Raw genomic sequence first — 25,087 nt, 5'->3', positions numbered from 1 at the left:
GTTCCATTAAAGTCTGTAGAAAGAGAAACAGGCATAGTTATAGAGCATTTTAGAGAACCACTTTGGATTCCTTCCTTAAGGCAAATTAAATACAACACAAAGTATCTAAATCATGTTTTCATCCTACTGAATGTCCCTGTGATCTGGCCTGTTCTTTGTGCACATAGTTAGAATTGTAATTTTTTTTTTCACTGCTACACACCTTAACTCCGCCATTATTTTCCAATCTGGCCTTGATGGAGTAGAATTGGTCTTTTGTGCAGATGTAGAGAAGGTAATCTTCCTAGCTCACTTCTTTAAACTGACAGAGTTACAGTTAAAAGGTTTTGGTCTTTTAAACCCTAAATCCTTTGCTGAATCAATCCAGATATGTCTAGCATCTTTAATATGCTACCTATGTGGTCACATCAGCTTTTAGATGTTTTTTATTCTTAGCATTTCTCTCATATCAAATATGCAAGAGAAAACCTTCCTATAAGCTCCTTCAGTTTAACATCAGTGTCATGCATATGGAACAATCCTCAGGGACTGAACTGCCTTTCTTGATTTGTTATTTAGTCAGCCCCTATTTATTTACATTACAAATACTTTCTAAAAGCTATCGTCTTTAATATAGATGTGTAAAAAGCCTCTCCATTTGGGTCTACAGTTAATAACTAAAAATAATTATTTTGATAATAAAAAGCTGACCTATAAAAAGTGCAACAATCTTTTGGATATAACATTACTCTATTGATTAGGGAGATAAAAAAATCTAAAGTCCGGTCCTGTAACATACTAAGAATCATGAAAAGTCAAATACAAGTTCATCATTTTCCCATAACAATGGTCTTGAAATTTATCAATAACTTCAATCTTTATCTGAAATAGCTTGGGTTGGCAACTCCTCTCTCTCCCCCCTGAAACTGATGTGTTTCCTCTTTGGTGTGAGGTTACTTCTCAAAGCAAGTGCTTGCATCCACAGTGGAAACAACAGAACTTAATGGGGTTGCTAAAAATCTCCTGATTTAAAGTGGACTTCAGGAGAACACACTGAAATGCTCTCTAGGACACATGCACCTCCACTTAAGAACAGTATGAAACAGCCGCATATATTCATCCTGAGAAACATATGTGGATAGCAAAATATGTAGGAAAAAATTATAATCTTCAGCCCTGAAACTTCCCATAATAGCGAATGCTTTGCTCATTTACCTCACAGCTAAACTTACATGGAACTGGAAGATGTGCCCCATAGATGCATCCCTGCTCTCAGTATGAGTTAAAATGTATGATCCTACTGTATGACAGCAGTTATTAGCTTGTTTAGTTTTTGTCTGTTCAGACACCACCTGAAGATAAATACAGGATTAAAAAATAAACTGCTGCTGTTTTGTTGTTTGGTTTTTTTTTTTTTTTTCCCCACAGGTCCAGACACCCTGGACTTTATCTGAGTGATGTTAGCAATGAGTCTGAGAATTTTCAGTACAAACAAGCTTCTGCAATGGTTTTCCTTTTGGAGAATGGAATCCTATAGGTAAGAGAGAACAAAAACTGATCTAAGAATACTGCTGTAAAATCCAGGAAGTCCACATTAGGCCCACATAAATGGGCCCATAAATTAGAAAAGAATGTAATTTTACCTATAAGATTGTATTACAGGTAATGTTATTTTAAAAAATCCTTACTGATTACTATAGAAGCCTGTTGGACTAATTTTAATAAATACCTCAGGGATTTCCATATAAACCAAGGTATACTCACATAGTGCTACTGATTAATATTTAGTGGAGAAAAAAACTACTGGATCATTAAATCTTTCAACATGAAAACTCCTTCGTTTACTGCTCATTCAAATAGAGGCACAAAACCTCCAATTAAACAAAACCAGCCATCCTCTCGGTTTTCGTTTTTGTTCAGTTTGTGTTTGCTTCTAACTTAAGGCTGACTTTTGTGCTTGCTTAGAAAATGCAGATTAGAATACGGCCTAGAGTTAAGATCTGGAGCCTCTGGGGAGCTACTAGAGCAGGGTTTGATTTTGCCAGTGCTCTCAGATGACCCATTTGTCTCTGAGAGGCAGGTCGAACAGCCGCAAGGCCCCGCAGAGGCCTGTCCTCGGGCGCGGCGCCCAGATGCACGTGCGCACCTTGGTACGGGTGAAGGATCCTCATAGGTGGACAGAAGCAGAAGGGTCTGTGCTCTGCTCAGGAAGCCGTCCCACGTCCCCATTCTCACAGGGGAGCTGCTGTCCTATACCCTGCCTTATGTGCCTTAAATACTGCCCTACAAGAGGAAGACAAAGTCTCCAATGAGGAGCAGGACCACCCGCAGCCCTAGCACCCGCTGCCTGCCATCACTCCCCTGGCACGCTTGCCATGGGGGTCCTGTGCCAGGCCTCCAGCCCCTCTGCGAAACATGTCGGCCGGAAAAGGCGAAGGATGGTGTCTCCGCCCTGAATTCTTACCCCTGCTACTCCTGTGGCTAAGGGGGCTTGTGGAGGGCACATGAAGGGCTCCCTCTCCCACCGCTGTGGGCAGATGTGAGGCTGTGAGGCGCAGGATTCTTCACCAGCCCCAGGCCAGGGGAGGAGCGAGGGGGCTGGAGGGGAAGCGACAGTTCCTCTCTAGGTAGAACTAAGCAACTTTATTAATAATAGAGTCTGACTCGCGGTCCCACGTAAATTAGTGGCTTTTTAAACACAAGACCCACGGATCACAATTCCCAGCCCTGTTTTCTGAAAGCAAAAATCTAACTTAAAAGTAAGTTTTAAAAAAGCATTCTTGAAGCTATATTAATTTTCTTTTTGCCAATATGATGACTCCATATGCATCAGGGAGCATAGATGTGCCAAACTCAGAGTGTGTGTGTGTGAGAATTTAGAAAAAACTTAATAGGAATATTCAGAGGGTAGAAAAGTCTAAATAATCCACATGCAGCAGGGTTCATGCTATGTTTTGCTAAGGCAGCACCTATCTTGTTGACTGAGGGGAAATTTGTACTGCTTTACTTTATCTTTTTAGAAAAAAAAGTGTTTTAAATGGGAAAAAAACTATGTGTCAAGGTTTTAAACCACATACAGGGATGGTTGCAAGGGCTAGGCGATGAAAGCTGTGATCATTTTAAGTGGTGTATTAGAGACCTGAAGTTTTATGAATGAACAAGAAATTACTCCCTCTCTCTTATACCTGCCATTCCTCTTCTTGTATCCTGCAAGACTGTCATAGCTATGGATATCCGATTCACACACTTCTGTTAAAATCTTGACTACATGCATTTTTACAGTGTGAGCAGCAGTAGCACTAGTAACCCACCAATAAAGTATTTAAAGAATATCTTGCAGTTAAATGTCCAACTCATTCTCCCTCCTTCCCTTTCCAAAAGTGGCTACCACCAGAAGAATTAATACTTACCTTCACAACCTAAAAGTCATTTAGATCTCGAGTCTGCCACTGTACTGGAACACCAGTAGTTCATGAAAACCACAGGCTCAGGGACTCTGTAGCTGAGCCTGGGCTGTGGTGAGTAGTGTGACTCCTGGAGATGGGTATCATTGCAGTGTGCAGAGGAGTTACAGAATTGGGTCCTTCAGAGATCACTGCTGCAACACACTGTATGGCGCTGCTTATCTGTGGCTTTTCTTATTTGGCCTAGAGACACGTTTCTCTACTTTATGCAAAGCAGAAGCCAATGAAACAGATTCTTCTCCAATCACAGTTTAGTTTCACTTGGATTTTTTTCCCTGCTGCAATATCTTTTACTTTTGTTTATAACAGAAGCAAAGGAGAAAAATAACCCCAAAACCCAAAATAAACATATGGAAAAATCCCTGCCTTTGGTCCTTGGAAAAATTTCTCTGAGGTGATATATTGCCTCATGCAGTAATATACCCAGTTTGAAGGAAAATAATGGGTGCATTGTTTAAACAATAGAAAATTACTTTAAACATTTAAATAATGGAAATGTACTAACACACACAAAAAGGCAGTCATCTTGGTTAGTTAAAAGGCACAATAATGTTTCCCAACAATACTAACAACGTTGAACTCCTAGGGTGATGGTGAAAGATAGCCAGCTTGCAAAGATGATTAAAAAACCATGTACAGGTGGTAATGGCAGATGTAGGTGGAAAGTGTCAGAAGTAGGCAGTCAGGAATATTTTGGAAAGATGCACTCTACCTGTGTAGCCCAGCGAATTGTCGCCGTTATCAGAGGTGGGGAGTGGTGTCCCGCTGTCGTTCCCCCTCTCTAGGTCGTCGGAGTCTGTCGGAAACAACACCAGAGCTGCTGATGGGGTCACAGGAGTAACAGTAGTTGCCATTTCGATCACAACACGTCCAGACACAATTAAATCCACACACGACAGCAAGAGCCACAGTGCCAGCACACGGCACTCTTCATCCTTCCCCCACCTGCATGGTGGTGCCCAACGAAAGGCGGCCAGAAGCATTGCCTGGGGTCCCCAAAACGCTGCCCGCTGTCCCCCTCTGCCCACTCCCAAGCCTCACTCTGCAGTCCGCCAGGCGCGGTGGCCACCCTGCCAACCAGCCAGCACAGGCTGTGGTGAGCATATGGGGACGGGAAGGCAGGGGAGCTGAATGCTAGCATTGCTAATTTTCCACCTTATTGTTAATCAAAGCTATTGACTGTGATCACTCCCCATCATCGCTTCATCTCCTGGCAATTACAGACTCAGGGGACTTCACCTCTTTGTGGGGAGGAGGCGGGGGGACGACTGTGTCTTGGCAGGCACGGGGCGGGGGGGGGGGGGGGCTGCTCTACCTCTTCTGGAAGACGGGGCAGGGGAAAGGGGTAAAGCCCCTCTATGAAAAGGCAACAGTTTAGCAGCATCAGGAGTAAGACGCATTTTCTGAGTTGAAAGATGCTTGCGAGGAAACACTCAATTGTAATGTCACATTGAAAAAAAAAGAAATAAGGGAAGGCAGCTGGTCAGCTAAACACATAAATGAACATGTGTTTTAAGACCCCAAGATAAATTGCTGATCAAAACACCACAAAGCACCGCGAAGATAACTCATAATAATGAACTAAATAATTCAAAGCAAAAAATAAAACAAAAATCCCAGTGGCTCTGAAAAGAAAACATCACGACCCAAAGGAATTTGTTGTCAATATCACTAGATCTTTTTACTCTCGTCTATACAGCTTAATATAAAACTGTTTATTAAACTTCAAATCTATTTTTATTTGCTTTTGATAGTATACTGTCCAACAGATAAGACCTAAAAAGAAACATTCTGATTTTGTTTAAAGAAAACTGCAAGAAGCAAATCTCTTTGCAAGAATATCACTACCAGAACAATAGGCTGCTTATTCCTTTTCTCGTTGACAGGTGTCAGATAATTTATTAATTATTGTAAAGACCCTGAATAGGAAAGAAACGTTTAGCGCTCTCTCACACAGGCATATTCTGGACTTCTATAATGACTGAAAGTAACAGTTCCTTTTCGATAAAATGCATATGCTACTAAAAATCATTCTGAAGTTTCACAAAACACCCTAAAGCAAGTATGTATGAAATTAAACTAGAAAACAACAGTAGTGGATTTTTTTTTTCTAAATGCTTGATTTTCTAGCTCACTCCATCTAATTTTGAAAATGTGATGCCAAACATTCATACCCACCATTTGTTTTTTAAACAATCTTATAGACGCAGCATCCTTAGAAATCAAAATCTTTTACCTGAATTACAAAAGAAAAACAAAAAGAAAACCAAAATCCTCAAGAACAATCCACGTAAGGGGATTTATTGGAAAAAAAATATTGCTTAAAAAAATTCAGTTAAAGAACTGATAACATACTTTGTAAAATACTGTTGTGTAAATTAAGAAAATAAAACACCAAACAAAAGAAACCAACCAAACACCAAGATGTTGTTTCATCTTTGGCAGATGAAAAAAGTGAAATATGTTCATTTATTGGTCCATTCATCTTTGCTGGTTCACTAATGGCCAATGTCACGTACATCTTTAAAATCTGCTCTCAAAATGGCTGTAGAGTGACTGGCTCAACATTCTGCTTCTCCAGATTGCTCACTTATTTGCATTCAAGGATTGACTGGGTCAGAGTTTTAAATTACAGCAGTAAAGCACAGAAGGATGGGACTTCTTATTAAATTAAGAGGCAGAGGCTGTGCCCACTTTTTTAGAGCAAATGTTTATAATCGACTACAGAAAGCTAAGACTGAGATTTCAAGCAACAAACCTGCTGATCATCATTTTAAAAGACTGATTGCCTTCTAGGAGATTTAACCGCACACTACTCAAAACGATGAAGAAGGAGGAAGACGCAACGAGAGCTACTGGAGTGTTCTACGTGTCAGTGTAATGTCTGGCATCATGTACAAAATATAATTGCATAAAGAATTGATCTTTTTTTATCCAAGATACTCCCTCTGACGTGGCATTCGCGGCAATGGGCCACCCTCCTCGTTACACCTCACAAAACAGCCGGTGCCAATGCCCGTTAGCAAGGCTCACTTAGGAGTTTAAATAGGAGCCGTCTCCATTTCAGAAATGCTGTGCATTCAATACAGCCAACTGAACACGAGAGCAGCAGCTTTGAAAACTAGACTACAACTACTTGCAGCCATTTAGGCATGAAAATCTTGGCTTCAGTCCCTCCACTGACAGAAATGAGGGGATTAGTCTTTTTTTAACACTACTGGTATTTACGTGATGTCTATTAGTGAGAATGCACTTGTTATTTACAATCCAAAAGCACACAGACATTATTCACTCTCTCATTCTTTGAGAAATGCTACTTTTCCACCTGATATTAAACATGATATTCAAGTAATGTTAAATTATGGCCTCTGGCTGGAAATGACTTTCACTAACGATGATCGCTGAAGTTCAGTTCTTGCTGTAGGTGAATTCTACCCATTTCATTGAACGATGTCTGGCCCAAGTCCTTCCTCTCAGGCTATTGCCCCCTGCACTGGGCTGAATTTAATTTCAGCTCTGTCTCAAGATCCAGCTTTGCCTTTGCTTGGGAGTCCCTGTTAAAACTTAACAGAAATAAATACTATTGACTTAAACGGCACACTTCACCATGAGGCTGCTCTGAAGGCACTCTCATGAATGGGGGGTAAAAGGCCTGAAAGTTAAAATGTGATCTATTTCTTATGACTACTGTGCTGTAGGATCAGGCAATTTTCCACTTGGTTTTGCTAAACATAATGAACTATTTCACATCCTTACACTTTTTGAACAAGTCGTCCTGCCAAAAAAAGTGAAAGGAATGAATTATCTAACCTGGAACAATTTACCTGATGTATGAAAAATTTACAGCTCAGTCTGAGTCAAAGCAAAGGCTGAACTCGATGCCCCATCCCTCACAGAAATGCCATAACCATCCTAAAACACGTTTCACAGAACTGACAGAGAGATGTCCCTCAAAACAACTCGCCAGCAAGGTTAAATATCTTGGTTGAATTTCTGTATCAGACTGGAGAAACTTAAACCAAGGTCTCTGATATCCTAGCCGCTCAGAAAAGCCTATTTTCAGTGAAATAAAACTTACACCTCAAAAAACAGCTATGCAGTAATTGGTTGATTCATTAAGTAAACAAAAAAAACCCCACAAACAAAACAAAGCCAAAACAAAAAAAAAAAACAGAACAAAACAAAACCAATCATTTAATTCATCAGAAAATTATTTTTACCTGTACGTATGCAAAACTTCAGGAAGAAGGTAAAAACTTCCCCCCGCATCCCTCCCCCCCTTTTGTTTTTTATTACCCCAAACGGGTTTATTTTGGAAGAGGAAGATGAGAAGCGAAGCCTTCATTACCAAAGAGAACAAAAGGAGAAAGGCACCCCTGACCAATGGCTACTACACCTTTCTTTCACAAGAGCGTTTGAAAGAGGCCTCATTTGAGAAGGGAACCCCCTCCCCATGATGAAAAATACCTTGTTGCCTTTCCAGAGCCACATTCATTAAGTTGGACAAGTACCTTAATGCATTAATAAAACCCCAACAAACATCTATTTTGACTTGATAGGAGAGTGCTAAGTTTACCGGCACTGAGTGTTCTAGCATTTTGGTGGAATAGTTTCATGTTTAGTCAGTGCAGCCCAAGCACGGATGACACCTTCAAAGCAGCAAGAGGATTTGGCTTAATAATACAAGTTCAGAAGAAGCTTAGGTGGTCCAATGGCACTCAGAGTGCACCAAAGATTTATGTGAATATGGGGAACCTTTTCCAATGAAATTTCCACTGAAATCTGTAAGTTACTCGATTTTATTGGACTGCAGCAGGAGCTACTAGACACCATTCATGCTTTAATTTACATATCTTTAACTCTTCAAAATGATCAGAAAATATGAATACTAAATATCTCCTATTGATATTCATTCTCTCAGCTCCTCCAACACCTCAAACCAGATGAACACATTTATTTTCACAGTTACTTATATTCAAGTACTTTGTGTAATCCTAACTTCAAAAATTATATTAAACATGCTTTTAACCATGGCTTTGCTGTTCATAGAAAATTCACCAGTGATTTTTTTTTTTTCCTACTGGCAATAGAAAGTGATGCCATCATTATTGCTTCTTTTGTACCAAGGAGATATGTTTGTATGACACATTTTATTGATGATGCATCCTTAAAAGTCCCCAAATGATTCAGTATTGATGTCCTGGACCTTCCTCCTGGAGGACATAAAGAAAAATTGAAAAGACCTAAACAGACACAACTGCTTACTAGTGTAGGAATTCTCATGTGTCTGAGTTTCTACACTGGTCATTGTTTATCTAAAATTAAAGCCATCCACTGAAAATGTCTGACTACAAAAATAGTAACTTGCCATATTTAATTTCAAAATATATAACTTCATTATTTCTTGTTATGTTTCTCTAAATTTCATTACCGTCATCAGCTTGGGGGTACAAAACTGGAAGGAAACTGCATGAACAGCATTTTTCAAATGAACATTAATAAAAGATTAGGGTGAAGCAAATGAATATAAACTACTATCAATATTAGAATTGTGTTCTACAAATTGGATCAATTCCCATTGATTCCTTTCTAGTGATCTAGAGGAATTCAGGAAGAGACATCAGGAGAAAAAACCCTATTGTAACTGCATCAAACTGCAAGCTAAGATGAAGAACTAAATTAGTAGCCTGGGTTTTTTTTCAGTATTTTGATTTATTCTAGGTTTTCATTGGAGTTGCAGTAGAAATACACTAAATATATCTTAAGGGATATTTGATTTAATTCTACTTCTTCATTTGGTTATTCATAATGGCAAAACATTTTATGCTATCAGAGTACAGGCAAGTAAAGTTAAATTAACATATCTATGAGAACTACCTTTGGTAGAGGGGAGCACTATCTAAAATTACATGTTTGCTTAGAAAAATGAAGACAAGCTTTCAAGAATGCAGACCTGTTCTTCAGATCTGGAACAAAACGGAAAAACTTCAAGGTATGTGCAGAATTGGGAATAATAGTGCCCAACAACAGGCCAAGGGGCAATGGGCACAAGGTGGAACACAGGAAGTTCCACTTAAATATGAGGAAAAAGCTTCTTCCCTGTGCGGGTGCCAGAGCAGGGGCACAGGCTGCCCAGGGAGGGTGTGGAGTCCCTTCCCTGGAGACATTCAAAACCCGCCTGGACGCGTTCCTGTGCCCCCTGCTCTGGGTGTGCCTGCTCAAGCAGGGGGGTTGGACAAGACGATCTCCGGAGGCCCCTTCCAACCCCTGCCGTTCTGTGACTCTGTGATTCTCTGATTAGGTCACCCTTAGACTATCACAGCTTGGTAAGCACTTACAGGCCTATATCAGAAGCCTGTGTAGCGTATGGCTGAGTAATCTGGAGAGTATCCTTACCAATGTTTCGTATTAGCTGAAAGGAAATATTATATTCATTTTTATAAGACTTCATAGAGCAACTTTCTAGAGACATTCACATTCAGCCAGCTGACTTGTTTAAATTGAGTAACTTTAGGGAGTTATGACCATTTTCATCAGCTAAGAGTCTCCACAAGTAAATAAGAACTTCTTCATTAAAAGTTTACACTGCTCAGCTGCCTCATCTTAAAAGTTAAGAAAGGTTTAAGCTAACGGGAAAAGGCAAGAATTTGTTCTCACATAATGGCTTTAATCCGAGGATCTAGCACAAGTAAATTACAAATAAATCCATAAGGATGCTTGTTATTAATAGCTGGTACAACTATGTTCCAGCCACTCAATATGTGGTTCTAAAAATAAAATGTACACTTATGCACAGGTACAGAAATGTTATTGTGCACAGAGAATTTTCTAATGAAAACATAATACTTTGTGGTGTAAAAACACCCTCAGAAACAGATGTTTCTAAAGCAAGTAAGAATACAGCTTTTATTTAATGCTTTCAATATCTTTGTTTTGGTTGTCTTCAAAGACCAGTGCATATGACTGAAGTCCTGACAAAACCTCAGGAGTAGATGCTATTTAAACACCTTTCCTTCCCTTCATTTTCATGATTCATTCAATAACAGCCTTTAACTCAGTAAAAAGTAAATTAGAACTTCTAGTCATGCAAAAGCAGTAAACAACCTCTTTGCATCTTATTTATTTATATTGGAAGTAGGTAGTAAACCAAGGTGTTAGTAACTTCAACACAGATCCAGCAAATATATTTTATGGAGTAGCCTAACTATGATTGTTGGGTTTGCTGTTTTGTTTTGTTGTTTTGGGGTTTTTTTGTAAATCTGTGTTACTTGCTTTCAAATTCTAAAGCTGAAATCTTACGTGGGATCAGTCATGCAGGAAAACATATGAACATAATTACATATCAACATTTCTGACTGACTTAAATTCTCAAAACATGCTACTGAGCAGAGACCACATAAACATGCACTGTAAGACTTTGATGCTCCCAACCTCTCTGTTTTCCTCTCCACTTCCCCCACACTCTGACTTCTCCTAGCTCTTCCTCACACTTCTTGGGTCATCCCTTGTAGGGATGCTCTGCATCTGCTCCCATTTCTCCCCTGCCAGATAAGCCTGAAGGCAACAGCCATTCAGGCTAATTAAGTGGTGCTGGAAGTGAGTTAACAGGTGGTGGCCCCAGCTGCTTTTGTTCCAGGGGTAGATAAGAGACCCATCACTAGCCTGTATAAGGCATTATGATTAATTAGGACAAGAAACCTTTTCCTAAGCAGGGACAACCAAATTTATAACAGAATTTTCTTCTCTAAGGCAGCAAGCAAACTTTCTGCATAAAATACCAAAATCAATGACTTATAAAGTGCTCACCAGTCATCTTGGCTATGTTCAGTATGGCATATGCATAAGACCTATCTGGCATAGGTTTCTTCATATCAATATTTCATAGTTTCTTTTTACTGCAAGCTCTGAATTTGACCTTACTTTAGGAAATTTTCTGTCCCTTGGAGGCTCTCTTATTTTGTTTTCTTCCAAGTAAACTTACGTGTTTCTCAAGAGAGTTCTGATTACTGTGGGAACTACTATCAAGACATTTAAATAATAGCAACTAGCACCATGTACAGTTGAAGAACCAGCTATGCAAGCTTCCTGTGCAATCCTCCAACTCTGCTGGATTTCTTGCAACAATCCCCTTACCATTGTAATTAACTGTGTGAGACTACAGACAGTCCTCCAGGCATTAACCCCTGGACCTGCTGCTTCTATGACTTTAGCCTGTGACGTTGCTTTGAGGCTGAATTATGCAGCTGGCTTTACAAGTAGCTTCCTCCAAAATAGTAGCAAAGAACTTGGTTAATTTTCTCTTTACTGTAGAACTGGAGCAGAGCAAGAACCCACCATACCTAATTATCCCTTATTTTATTCAGCTGAGTGGTGAACTTAGGAAAGGTGATGAATTTCCCTCATTAATGACTACTACAGAAGAACAACGGAAGTGCAGGAACTAATTCAACATGCCAATGCTAACAGCCTTGCAGGCACATGATTTGAAATTAAAACCACCACAAAAACGAACATTGAAGGGGACCTACACAATTCAAGAGCTGAGAAAGCCCTTTCTCATTCCCTTTCTTTTCTGCATAGGCAAAGTCATCTTCTGAGTTGTCAAAGATGTATCTGCAACACAGCTGTGTCATTTGCGTTTTACTGGTCTATCTGCAGAGCTCAGCATGAAGAATAATATTAAATCAATGTGTATCATGCTTGTTTATAGAAAGAATGGACTTACTTGCACTAATACACTGTCCAGCAAGGGAATACCCTGGCACACTAAGTCTATTAAAACTGCTATATAAGTAAGAAAGTCTCTCTGATATTGCAAGAATCCCAGGTCCTTTTTTTCAAGACACACTCCTAGCTACACTTCTAGCTGTTCTGGTTTAGGTTCCCTCCCTTCCTTTTAGAAGGACAGCATTTTGAATAATTTTGCTGATGCCAATACATGTTCTCTACCTCCCAACAGTGACTTCAGACATATTGTGATTACTGGCACCCTTGTAGCATATAGATTTCTCAGAGGAAACGTGCCTGGTTGTTGCTCTTCTCTGCTTTCCCTTCCCTTTTTGCCTTCCACAGTCCCAGCCCTTTGGCTACCACAGAGAAGGCAGCAGGCAGGACAGGCTCTGAAGGTCCTCTTCCTTTCATGCTTAAAGCCACTCACATTCTGTTTAACCTGTGTTCTGCACAAAGCAAAGGCCTGATAATGCCATATCCTTTGGGGCGACTCGATGATTTTAAAAAGATGTTTTAACCCTATCACAGCTTACAATTAAAATCTTTGTGGCCTAACAGAAAGTCATTTAGTAAGAAGTGTACAGGGATGATTTTGAAGTGAAATGAAAAGGTGCATTAAAGGGTAAACAAATATTCACACTGACTTGTAAAAAGACATGGAGTTGAAAAACATAACCATGTCGACCAGTACAGCTCTACAAGAAAAAATTTACAACAAGCTACGGGCATTAACAAATGACAAATACATATCCATGTAAAGTAGTAGTAAATCAAGTCTGTCCAGAATTCGCTTTTCTATTGACCTTCCAAGACAGTGAATTAACCACAGATATCAAATGATTCTCACTTGCAACACTTTTTTTTTTTTTTTTTCCAGAGACTCTTTTCTTTTATTCATACTAAATAGAGATAAGTACTTCAGGAAAGTTTTTGTGTTTTGTTATTAGATCACAGGCCTTCTTTCTGTGAAGCTCTTCCTAAAAGCTACTGCTTTTGTGCAGCATACTGAAATGTATTCTACAAAGGAGGTTTTTAAGTTTGTGCCTTGGAGAGAAGAGAAGCCGTACAACAGGTGTTCCTCCTTTCTTTGTTTACCTGAGCTGACTACTCACTGCTCAAAATCATATCCTTAAGAAAACAAATGATGGAGCATGTAATCATTTGCCTGGAAAATTTGATATTAGGCTGAAGTCGTTTCTTGTTAAAGCAGCAAAATGCTCCCATTGACTGTATGCAGGGTTCTGTTAGCACAGCTGTGAATACTTCAGGGAAACAGGAGAAAGAGCCACAAATAAAGAATTAGCAATTGCTATCTAGCTCATAATGAAACATACACATACGTCCCAATCAACCTAATAATTCTCAGTCTAAACCAGGAAAAATTCATAAAATAGTGGAAAGTCAATTTAATAGTTCATAGTGGTTCTTTAGCATCTTCCAGCTGGGAATCTCATTTCTCAATGTGATTAATGTCAGCCTCAAAAGAAGGCACAGGGTCAAAAATTACTCCAAGTTTATGAACTCAAACTCCAGACAAAATAGAACAACGATGAAATGAAATAGCCAAGGAGGAGAATAATCAATAACTCTTCTATCTTGTCAGAATTCAGCTCTACAAAATTAATACCAGATAAGAAATCACACAACACAGCAAGGGGTACTTGGCTTTACAAGGATCTACAGATTTCTCTAGATATTGTCAATTTGTAATATTGTGGACATTGAGCATGGGAATTACTAGCTAGAGGCAGTAATTTTGAAACAAAATAGGATCTTGAAGAGATCCATGGGAACCTCTGAAATAATTAGAGCTGCATCTGGAAGCACAGAGCCCAAAGCAATAAAGCACAAACACTGAAAAATTATATGCTTTAAACGACACAAATATGATGAGAAAAATGCTACTGTAAATAACAAAAGCAGTCACATCAAAATTGTGATGGATAAGACTATCAAGATGGCAAAGACGGACCAAATCACGTATCTATGTTCAAAACCAACCAGACCTTTGAGATAAACTGCCCAATAAGGACATAACCTTCTCAGAAACTTCAGTTTGTCTGTTGGTAAGTAGAGGACAACATCTAAGTAGCAAACAGAATGAAATAGTTATGCCACCTTTAAAAAGCAAAACCAGAAAACCCACAGTGCTAGAGATGAGGAAATTAGGCTTCACATAGTAAGGCACTCATTCATCATCACAGCAATGAGTTGAAACTGGAAGTGCAGATGACTAAGAATGCATTGTGTCAGATTTACTTGTAGAAAGTTTCCCAGGTATCTCATTGCTGGCTAGGTCACAGCTTTAATATCTCAGAATTGAAGTACAACACTGTAAGAGTGACAGCTTGAAAAAAGAAAAATTTCTTTAGCAAACCCCAATTGTTTGTTTGTCCTAACTTCATTAAATGTGTTGGTGCAGCTGCTTTGGGCAGGAAATAAAAAATACTTCTGAAGCAACATTATACATATCATATGTTCCTAGCGTGATTGGTTCCATATTGTTGGGGCCCTCAAGTGCCTCTAGCAGAGTTCCTCAGCAAATTTTAACGTGTCAAACTGGATAAAAGTCAGAAGTAGATCCTTTATCCCTATGGGCTAGGATGACTGCCATTCAGCACAGAAACTCCAACAGGGAAGATGATGCCGTGGCTTCGATCAGAGCACTGTATGCTCCCACAGGCTGCCGATAAGAGCACGTGGCCTGAGCCCTGAGGTGACTGCCAGCAGCCCCCTCCAAACTCCTGCACGCCCTGGAGCCCTCAGGGTTCTTCTCTGACTGGTCACGGCTGAGACCTCAGCCCAAGGGTGCCCCGGCTGAGTGGCAGTGGGGCCAGTAGCCCCCAGCCCTTGCTGGGTGCCACAGGTGGCCAACAGGCTACTGGATCACAGCAGATGTGTCACCAGACTAATCAGATGTCCTTCAGCAACACTTCTACTACCTAGTCAATAGGGAAGCTTATAATCAAGTTAGATCTCACATTGAAAACTTTAGCTCAGTGCAGTGAATCTTTAAAACAGAATACACCAAGCAGCAGGTAAGTATACCACATAACAGACTGTTTCAGAAGATCAAGTCACTGATAAACACAGAGCTGTGGAACCAGATCTGTACACACCACCTGTCAGCTGCAAGCAACCGGTGCTCACAATTCAGTGATACATCATTACTACTACTGAATCTAAAGGACTGCATGCTGTGTCTCAAGGTTTGCTAGTTTGGGACTTCATCATATTATGATACTGAATATTTCCAGGTATGTCCAAGATTGCTTCAACTAGTACACTAAACTTCTACGACACCACAGACCACAATGGAAAAACTTCTCATATCATTACACACTTCAAATTTATTTTATCGACTTTGCTGGGAATACAGGTATGAAAGATTATGGGAAAAGGAGACAAGAGAACAAAACAAAACCACAAGAACCTAGAGAAATAAAAGCATATTTAGCAAAATAAAGACAATTAATCACCCCTCACTTTAGCAGGCCAGACTACAGAAAATTCCTGGAAAAACACTGTAATTTCAGAAGGTGCTAGATAAGGAAAAAAAAAGACTAACACATTGGATCAAATAACACATCCAGCTAGAGACTGATCTGATATTGAACACTGCGTAGAAAGTAAAACAACACAAAGCAGAACAGTATTGTTTTATTATACCAATTTAATATTTCAAATAGAAAAAAAAATGTCCTCCATAGACAGTGAGGAAATTTAAATATTAAAACAAAAGAAACAGTACTGAGTTTACATCATTCCCATTACTCAAGTTCTACGGTTTATCTATTCTGCTGGAACATGTCCTGTTGCTGTTTTACAACTGGAGAGTGACCAAAGAGATGTGATATGATCTTGAAAGGATAACACGAGATAAATAAGCTGTAAGTAAGTGTAAGTGCGTGCTCAAAACTGAATACAACTGAAGCATTAACCAAGTCAGTGAAAAAGAGCTTACGTCTGAGATGAAGACTCTTTCAAGCGCTCTTCAGCAAAAACTTCAAATGTTATTAAGCATTTTAGATTTTTTCTTAGCTATAGAAGGCTGAGCAATGAGAACAAAAACATTTGCCACTAGAAATAATATAATTAAAAATAATATGTTTTCCCCATAGTTTTAATTTTTCTAAATGGCTATAACAAAAGGCTATGTTTTTGAAAATGCATTTACTCTCAGAAAGGAATGCACTAACACATACAAGATAAAGAAAGTTATGTTCAGTGATGAAAGGTAAACTGGGTAAAAAATTGAAATAAATAAATCTCCCATAAGCACTGACCGAACGTTAACTAGTTTTGTACTGATTAGCACTCATGCCTAAGAAGGCTCCCTAGGAAAGCTCCTATTTAAGCTTTTCTTATCAGGCAGAAACTTCAACATAATTATGTTTGACTAGATTCAAGCTGAGTCTTAGAGTCCTGCCCCCCCCAGTCATCCAAATCAGAGTCCTAACCAGAACCTTCCCTGGCTTCCTTGCAGCCTCCCACCACAAGTGTCTTTCTCAAGGCAACCAAAAGACAGAAGTTGGAGTATGGTAAAATCTTGTCCTAATATGCAGAAAAAATGTAACTCCATCCCCCATCCACTGGTTCAGACATAGCTTTGAGCTTCCATCTGTATTTAAGATTTTGGTTAAGATTAGCAAGCAAATTCAGAAGACAGTAGAGGAAGATACACCACAGATGCAGTCTATGGGATAACAGAAACCCTGTTCCATAGAAAATCAGACTAAAGTAAAACACGTTCAAGCCCTTCCCCATCCCACTCAGCTGTATTTATCAATATATATTTCATAATCTGAATTAGCAACATGACTACAAATAATGTATTTCAGAAGTCCGAATGACTGACTCCAGATTCACAATCTGAACAATTGTAAAGATTCTTACAATTTAAAATAAAGGCCAGTCATAGGAAGAAAAAAAATTATCACTTGATGAAAAACGCTACAGGGACATGAAGATTTTTCTGATGATATAGTATCAAAGAAAATTCAGTTGAATTTAAGCTGACCCCTCATTTATCATATCCTGTGGGTGAGTCAGTTAATGACCGTATTGATTCTGTGTTCATTCTTTTATACATCATCCACCCAAGGTGAAAATAACCATAATATATTAATTTTAGAGAAAAATATTTAAATGATAAATATTTTAAGTTGCAGTTAAGAATGATTATTATGCAACAGATTTGTTGTACTGAGATTATAGGACATATTCATATAATCACAGTGGGAAATAGCACATAATATGGACTAGGTGATCCCTTGAATTAGTGTATTGCTAGTAACTAAAATGGACTTCAGCAGAATTTTATCAGCTGAAGATCTGGTACCTGTTAAATGCTACTTTTTGCTAAATGCGGGAATACTGCATTGCTCTAGGAATGTTTGATCATTCAGAGAACAATGATGAAAGAGGTACCTGAGACCACAGTTTCTCTAGCCTACCAGTATATGAAGATGAGAAGAGAGGAAAATATTCCATTTCTACCCACATCTGATTTCACAGGCATCTATGGAGTTTGGGTTTTTGCTCTCACTGAAACATAAAGAGCAGAGCACATGGCTCCCACCCTAATGTTTCTCTTTTAAAGAAAAGTTGATCAACGAGAGAAATGGAAATTATCTTACTTCCACAGGGAGAAAGGATGCTCTGTATTTGCCTTCAATCTGTGAAGAAAGGCATAGAGCAGACTGAACAAGTATGTGATTAAAAAACAGCACAACGTATCTAATACTATCCGATCAACACAACATGCCTTTTAAAGGTACTTGAAGCAGCGTCAGTATTTTCTTTGACCTCCCTTTCACACAATGTAACTATTGTTCTGTCTTTCTTGTACAACTGGTTTTCTTTTTCCAACTAAAAGGCCTAACTAATGATCAATCCTTGATTCCCAGACCAATTCAATAAGTTATTATTTTATTAGTTGCATATTTAGAAAGTTTAATCTTTGCAAGGATCTTTTTTGGTATTTTCTTCATTTAAAAGCCTTTTTCTCAACAGCAAACTTTTCCCCAATAAAGCAAAAAGTCTCCTGGCGTTTTTTAAAATGTTTCAGGTTGTTCATTATTTCAGGTTTAGTTAGTAGGAAACAAAACAAAATTGAAAATGCATCTTTGTGAAAACTGTGTTTGCACTGGCTTCCATTAGCTGCTGAAAGGTCACTGTACTAAGGGAAGCTGCAAGGTGGTACGTAAGTTTATCTTATGATTTTACTTGACCTCTTTGGAGAAATGAAAAAGAGAGAGAGAAGGAGAGAGAGCACACATCTGGTCCATTTTGTAGCTCGTTTTAAGGAAACAATTGATTTCTTTTGTGTTTTTATTACTAGAAAAACTGAAAACAGGTATCTTAGGAAAACAGAACCAGATCTCCCATTGCAAGGACACTCAGTAAAATCCAACTGCTGTCTCATGCAGTGCTCAACCACAGGGAAAACCTGGGCTTGAGAGGAGCCCCAACTGCCGCAGCTGGGGCTGGAGGCCCCAGAGGTCGGGGAGGTGTGGTGGCGCCTCCGGGGAGAGCTTCCTAGGGGCCCGACAGAGCTGAGTACAGCTGCTGCTGCTGCTGCTGGAAGGGGAGGAGATGGAATTATAGCGTGGAGTGGGGGGGCAGAGAAGGGAGAAAAGCAGAATGTCTGAAGGGATGAAAACACCACAGTTTCAATTTCATCCCTCTAATTTTCTTCAGAAATTGCTTTAGGGGGATGAAAGCCATCACTTGAAGCCTGATTCCTCTGTTTGCAGGCATCTACTGAGAGTAGAAGTGATAATGAACAAGCATTAAAACCAGTACAGACTGTTGCCTGAATCCCAATTAAGTCAGTGCAGCCAGACACACATTCCTTCAACATTGTGACCAGTTATTTTAGCCAACAGCACCAAAAAAATAGGCAGTTACAAGATGATTCCGCCACCCCAAATCCTTGCAAGTAAAAAGACTCTTGCACAGTCTTATGGTCACAAAGACACAAACTTGAAACTTTGGAAACTGTAGAAGTGAAGCTGCATGACTGACCTTACTACACCTTCCCCAGCCCCATCGTAGTCATTAATTCCATGACCATACCAAAATATTCTCCCAGTGCAGAGAACAGATAATGCTTAGTCAACAAGCAGCTGTGCAATGTCTAGTTTCTCCTTATCGTTAATATAGATTCCAAACATCACTGAAATGATAGTTCCATTTTGCTAAGTGACTTTGCCCTGTAGTCATTGAAATCCAACGCATTCGAGGTACGTGGACACCAAACGCTGATTAGGAGTCAGGCTTCTTCAAAACCAACAAACGCACAGATGCCACTGCTGAATGTTCTGCCGATCTGAACTAATACATTTTCCCCAAAAGCCTGTAAGCTGGAGGAGGTACTGTTATCATCTCCATTTTAAAGCTGGAGATCTAAGATGCTGTTGTGGTTAGAGTCAAGTTCTCTGAAGAAATTACTCTCTTCAGATTTTCACCACCAAGGCTTCCAGCATCATGTTTAAAAGCCCGAATGCTGGAGCTAGTACAGGGAGAAGAGGACACCAACGATGTCCCACTAACCTGATGATCTCTGTGTTTTGGAGCTTTTAGTCTGCTGTCTGATAGCACAAGGTTGACTAGTTTCAAAGTTTTAGCCTAGTTGGCCTGAGGCACCAAGCAAGTGTTATTTAGTCCAAATGGGACATTTCCTGCCTTCATGAACTTTACTAGGCCAATAAATAATTAATTGATTAACCTACAAAGGAGTATTTCCAATTCTTAGGAAAGGATTAGTAAGAACAAAATGTATCTGTCACTCCCACCAGATGTGTTTAAATGATGCAATAGTTGATCTGTAATATTCTGTGTAAGACTCACATTCAATGTCTACTTTTGCAAAAGACACTTAAATGTTATATTCAATCTTTAAAAATCTGGGTTTATGTTTGCACAGCTAATATGAAATCAAATATAAAATGCATACTTTGATTGCTGTCTTCTACATTTCTCTCCTTTTTCTTCCCCGTCCCTCTCTCAACAAAGGAAAAAACTAAGCCCTGTTGCCATTCGTAAGTATGCAAGTGGAAGAAAATTGATGGCTGAGGCAAAGTTCTATATGTGCTGCAGAAAATAAGGTCATGCTGACAAAGGTTCATTTTATTTAAAGGAAACAGTTTGTGACTGATTGCTTGGGAAGAAAACAAATGAAAAGCTATTTTATATAATGTTTTGGCTCCTGGAATCAAGACAGCTTAAAGAAGGAAATCTTAAGGAGAGACAGACATTTTGAAAGAAAGACTGCTAGCCTGGAAACAATCTCAGCTGCTAACTCTTGAAAACAAGTATCCTAATCTGTCGCTTTTCTTGCTGGATTACCATGATCAGATCAATTGTACTCAAATCCAGACAGGTACTAAGATGGCAGACACCTCTGTGAATCTACTCCCAAGTCTCACTTTACCTGATTTATGAAACAGGAATAAAAGGTTTCTGAATTATAGAATATCCATGTCCATATCAAATTGAAATGTCTCTTAATGTCTTTGTTATTACTATCAATTACACTATCAAAAGTGTTCTAGTAATAATCTCAGAGGGTTTGAGAAGCTATGAGGCATAAATTTATCTAAGACATTTCTTAACCACTTAACCTTCTTAGGCACTGAAAGTTAAAGAATTGTGTAAGTACAACTTTTATCTTACTAATCCTATACTTTGAAGAGAACATTGTATTTGCATTGTAATTACATCTTCAGAAACGTCAGCTGCTGGACCCTGTAAAATAAATAGTTTTAGTAAGCCCAAGTTCACCACTACTCCTGAAAGCTGGCACTTTGCTGAGCATGTACAGGTATTAAGTATTCTACAAAATAATGATTTATGTCACATAGCACCATTCATTATTTAGAGGGAACAATTAGGAATTTCTTTGACATATAGAAAAATCCTAATACACAAAGTCTTGAAAATGTTCTTACTGCTAGTCTCTTAAATGGTCAAGTGACAATAAGTCAACTCAACTTTCTTAATATGAGACTCCTAAACTACAAAATCTAATTATGCCTACCAGATATGTACACTACATCTTAACAGATTAGTTTTTGTCATTACTGCAAACCAGTGTCAGAACTGCTTCTTGTATTTCTGTGCTACTACAGAAGCTCCTAGCAGCATTTAAACATGACATTTTGCAATATCAGTCAGTGTAATCCTGAAATGATACAAGCTGGAAATACTTTCTTTCTTCCCAGTGCTTCACTGAATGCAGACCCCACATTCACAAAAACCTGATTAGCAGCTTCCAAGACTGTTGACTCAGGTTCTGTTAATTTGTGTTATGAAATGAACTGCAAAATGAGTGGTTTGTTCATTCTCTATTACATAAAGCACCCTTTGACACCAAACTGAATTCTGGGATCGTGTCTGGGTGAAGAAGCCACAACAGCTTGCTCTTTTGTAGTTTAAGGAATTGGTGACCTTTTAAATATATCAAAAAGTCTAATTTGGAAAGAGTAAATACTTCTCTAAATTATTTTTGCTTCATGAAGCTGAGCTAGCTGCAGCACACCCAGGTTATTCTCAAGACAAAGAAGTCCACACAAAAAAAATCTTGGCATCTACAAATGCCATATGGAGTTCCATGTGTCATTGTTGTATGACAAAATTATCTCCCTTTTTTTTTTTCCCCCAAGATATTTAAAATATATTGACATTTTGCCAGTTCTTTTGCTTCCAAATCTGGGAGGAGGAGTGTTAAACTATTTTTGCGTCCAGAAGCGGAGAAAAATAATTAGCTTAGAAAAATCCAGCTATAGTCTGAAATGGCTTTTCCAGGCATAAAACTGCACATTATTAAGGCCTAGTGTTGTGGGACTTTCCATGGCTTGAGGCTAATGCTCTCCCCAAGCGAAGCTGAGGATCCATCCTTTCTCATGGTTTGATGCTCCTGTTTCTAACCTTCATGGTTTGTTAGCCAGGTGACCTTCAACCTTTGATCCTGGAAAGACTATTAGCAGTGACTCCAGGAGATTTGCCTCAATAGCACGGCTGTAGCGGAGCATTCCCAGGTGCATTATAAATGCAACTTATCACATCATTCTACAATTAAACAACGGGATATCATGATACACTCAGAATGCATATATATAAATATAACTAAATACACGTGCATATAAATAAAATCGGCATTTAGTGGAGATAAGTCAAGCTCCATCCATTTTGCTGCTCTGACCCGCTTTTATGTGCATATTCCCCACTTATCCTAATGCAAAATAGGATTTATGCTGGTACTTTGCTTCAAGCAAAATCTTAGTGTTATGACTGGGGGGGGTTCTTTAAACAATGCTACGGGAATCAATGATACAAACTACTAGAGAAATTATCCGTGTGTTTCAACAGTTTTTGTTGAATTGGGGTGTAATCCCAGCTCTTTAGACTACAAACTAACATTTCAGAACTGGGGACAGGTTTGACTACATGTCAAGTAAACAATTCAACACCTGCCATGTTTGGGGCATTATTGTAACATCAATAATAAATAACATCCCAGACCTTGGAGCTGTTTAGAAGAATTGACAGCGAGAAATATTTTTGTTTCCCTCTCTTTTTCACTTTAATTCCCACCAGTTGCACTTCTGCCATCTCCTCAAGGTTCTCTGTAGCATTCCTCATTGGTGTCCTCTAAAGGATTTCTTTCAGGATAAAAGGCTAAAAGGAAGCTTTGTATGTAAAAAATGTATCACCAGTTAAATTCTGCTGCGTTCGATATAGTTGTAAAACAAAGGTATACCTGCTGTGGTATTTAGATACAAGATTTTAAAACAATCCTTAACTCATTCTCTTTTTTTCCTGTTTAAATCATAATTAAAATGAAAGTGTATGCCTAGGACATAAGGGCTATGACAATAGCCCATCTTCCAAAGAAGATGCCAAAATAACATATTCCTTAAGGCAAGTAAGACAAAGCAGTATTGTTTTACTGATCTTATGGAATTTTAAATATATTTGTTTCACACATAACACAACATGATTCAAAACAGCTGACCAGAGGGTTAAGAAACAACTTTACTGACAATTACAACTTAAAATGGCTCCACTGACATCACTGTAACATGAACCAAAAGCCTCATCTTGCAAAGACTTTTGTGCTTCCTATTATGTGCTGTGGGAAGTCCCCCTGACCTCATAGCTTTGAAGGTTAAGCAGGCAACTATGTCTTCTCCTCTTTAGAGTTTAGTTGACTTGTGGTCTAGCAAATGAAGAACTAAGAATTGCCAAGCTTAAAACTAAGCATTTTTATCTGGGGGGCCAATAAGCATGTGGACTCAAAGGAAGGGAAAGACAGATAACAAAAGTAGAGTCACAAGGATGGAAGAGGGAAGAAAAAGGTTTGGTTGAGAAATGAGCCCCAGCTGCCGACTCACAGAAACATTTCTCAGTAAAGTTCATGAGGATGTTGCATACGGATTCAGTATGCATGTGTGACTGCTGAATAATCCATGCATTAAGAGCCATAGACACAGTTAACATGCCTCCTGAGCTTTTAAATTCTAATAACTATCAAGGCTGAAAGATTCTCTTTTTATTTTCTCCAGTAAAGTTTATGGGTTGAATAACACACACTGAAAGTCTCTAGAGAGTTCCCATACCTATCTCGGCTGCACAGAACCCTTTGGTGATATTACTACGTAATCAATTATAAAGAAAGGGGAAAAAACATTTTCCAGACTGTTTCTGTAAACTTAAGTAGCTGAAAAATAAATATTGAGTCTACATAACAAATATCTTCATCAGTACTGAGGGAAAGATATAAACCCTAAACAAGCATAAAACCTGCCTCAACTTTCTGCTCCTCTCAGTCCACGGTTTCCATTTAAGAGAGCAACACAGGCAAAACCTGTCTTGAAATTTCTCCATTGTCATTACTAACAGAGCTGCATCACTGAAAACAACAACGGCTTAAAGCACCAAGAGAGTCAATGCCCTCCTTTGTTACGCAGTCTCCAAATACTTAGTAGTATGATAGGATGCATAAAATGTTCCAACTTCAGCAGAACATTGAACACACATTTAGGTTTATCCCCCTTAAACAGCAGTTAAGAATATACTCTAAGCATGTTTAAGCTACGTTCATTTCAAAAGGTCTTATGCATGGGGTTAGCGGCAGTTATATGCCTTGCCGAATAAGAATGGAAGTACTATGAAATGAATATTGGTCTGCATTTGAATTTCCCAGTGTCTTTTTAAGACAGACTTTGAAAGCGGTTTATAAATATGTTCATTTATTATTGCATATTCACTAACAGACTTGTGCTGGGGAATCCTATAATAGTACAGTGCAGATTCCTCAGATTATACCAAAAAATCAAAATACCTATTATATGCAAAGTCTTTCCTGTAAAATGATATGCCAACTTCCATAATCATTTGCTATTCTCTCTTTAGAAAAATTTGATATCTTTTAAACCTCCTAATTACAATAACAAATAAAAAGTCCTTTTTAGTAATAAGGAAGGAAACTGGCATGGAATCACAATAAAGAAAAGCCAGCTGAGGAGCCTGCTAGAAAACAATACTATGTATAATTGGTGTTTAATTATGCAGAATTAACAAATGGCAGCAGCACTGGTTGTATTACTTGACCAGGGCTCTTTGCCAAGTCAACAAGCTGGTTCTAATGTAGGAAGTAGCCCATTCAGTTATCTGGCGCCTTTGAGCAGGGCCCTGACTGCTGCGTTCTCCATCTGTGTTGCCAAAAACGTTTAGCAGAAGAAAGAAATCTGTTGATTTGCTAAAGCAAGATAAATTTTGGTCATTGATATGGGTGAATGCACCAATAAGATCATAAAAAAGTTTTCTAAATATTTTATTCATTTGTTGCCAATGATTTAGTAACACCATGAGAGCTCAAAATACTAATTAGTATGAATTTGCAGGGT

At 38.7% G+C, this 25,087-nt stretch overlaps 1 protein-coding gene across 4 annotated transcripts in view; it reads right to left on the bottom strand.

Moving 5' to 3' along the window:
- Positions 1-25,087, bottom strand: part of ROBO1 (roundabout guidance receptor 1) — a 742,850-nt gene that overhangs the window by 383,765 nt on the left and 333,998 nt on the right. For 3 of the 4 annotated variants that reach the window (XM_064469750.1, XM_064469719.1, XM_064469728.1), the window contains exon 3: positions 4,156-4,239. The exons of the other annotated variant lie outside the window; for it this stretch is intronic. In XM_064469750.1, the coding sequence (XP_064325820.1) occupies positions 4,156-4,239 (84 nt within the window). The remainder of the gene's footprint in view (positions 1-4,155; positions 4,240-25,087) is intronic. 4 annotated transcript variants of the gene reach the window in all.

Source organism: Phalacrocorax carbo, chromosome 1 (genome assembly GCF_963921805.1).
Source record: "Phalacrocorax carbo chromosome 1, bPhaCar2.1, whole genome shotgun sequence".
NCBI classification, from domain to species: Eukaryota; Metazoa; Chordata; class Aves; order Suliformes; family Phalacrocoracidae; genus Phalacrocorax; species Phalacrocorax carbo.
The sequence above is the reverse complement of the archived record's forward strand: the minus strand, read 5'-3'. Positions and strand labels throughout refer to the sequence as shown.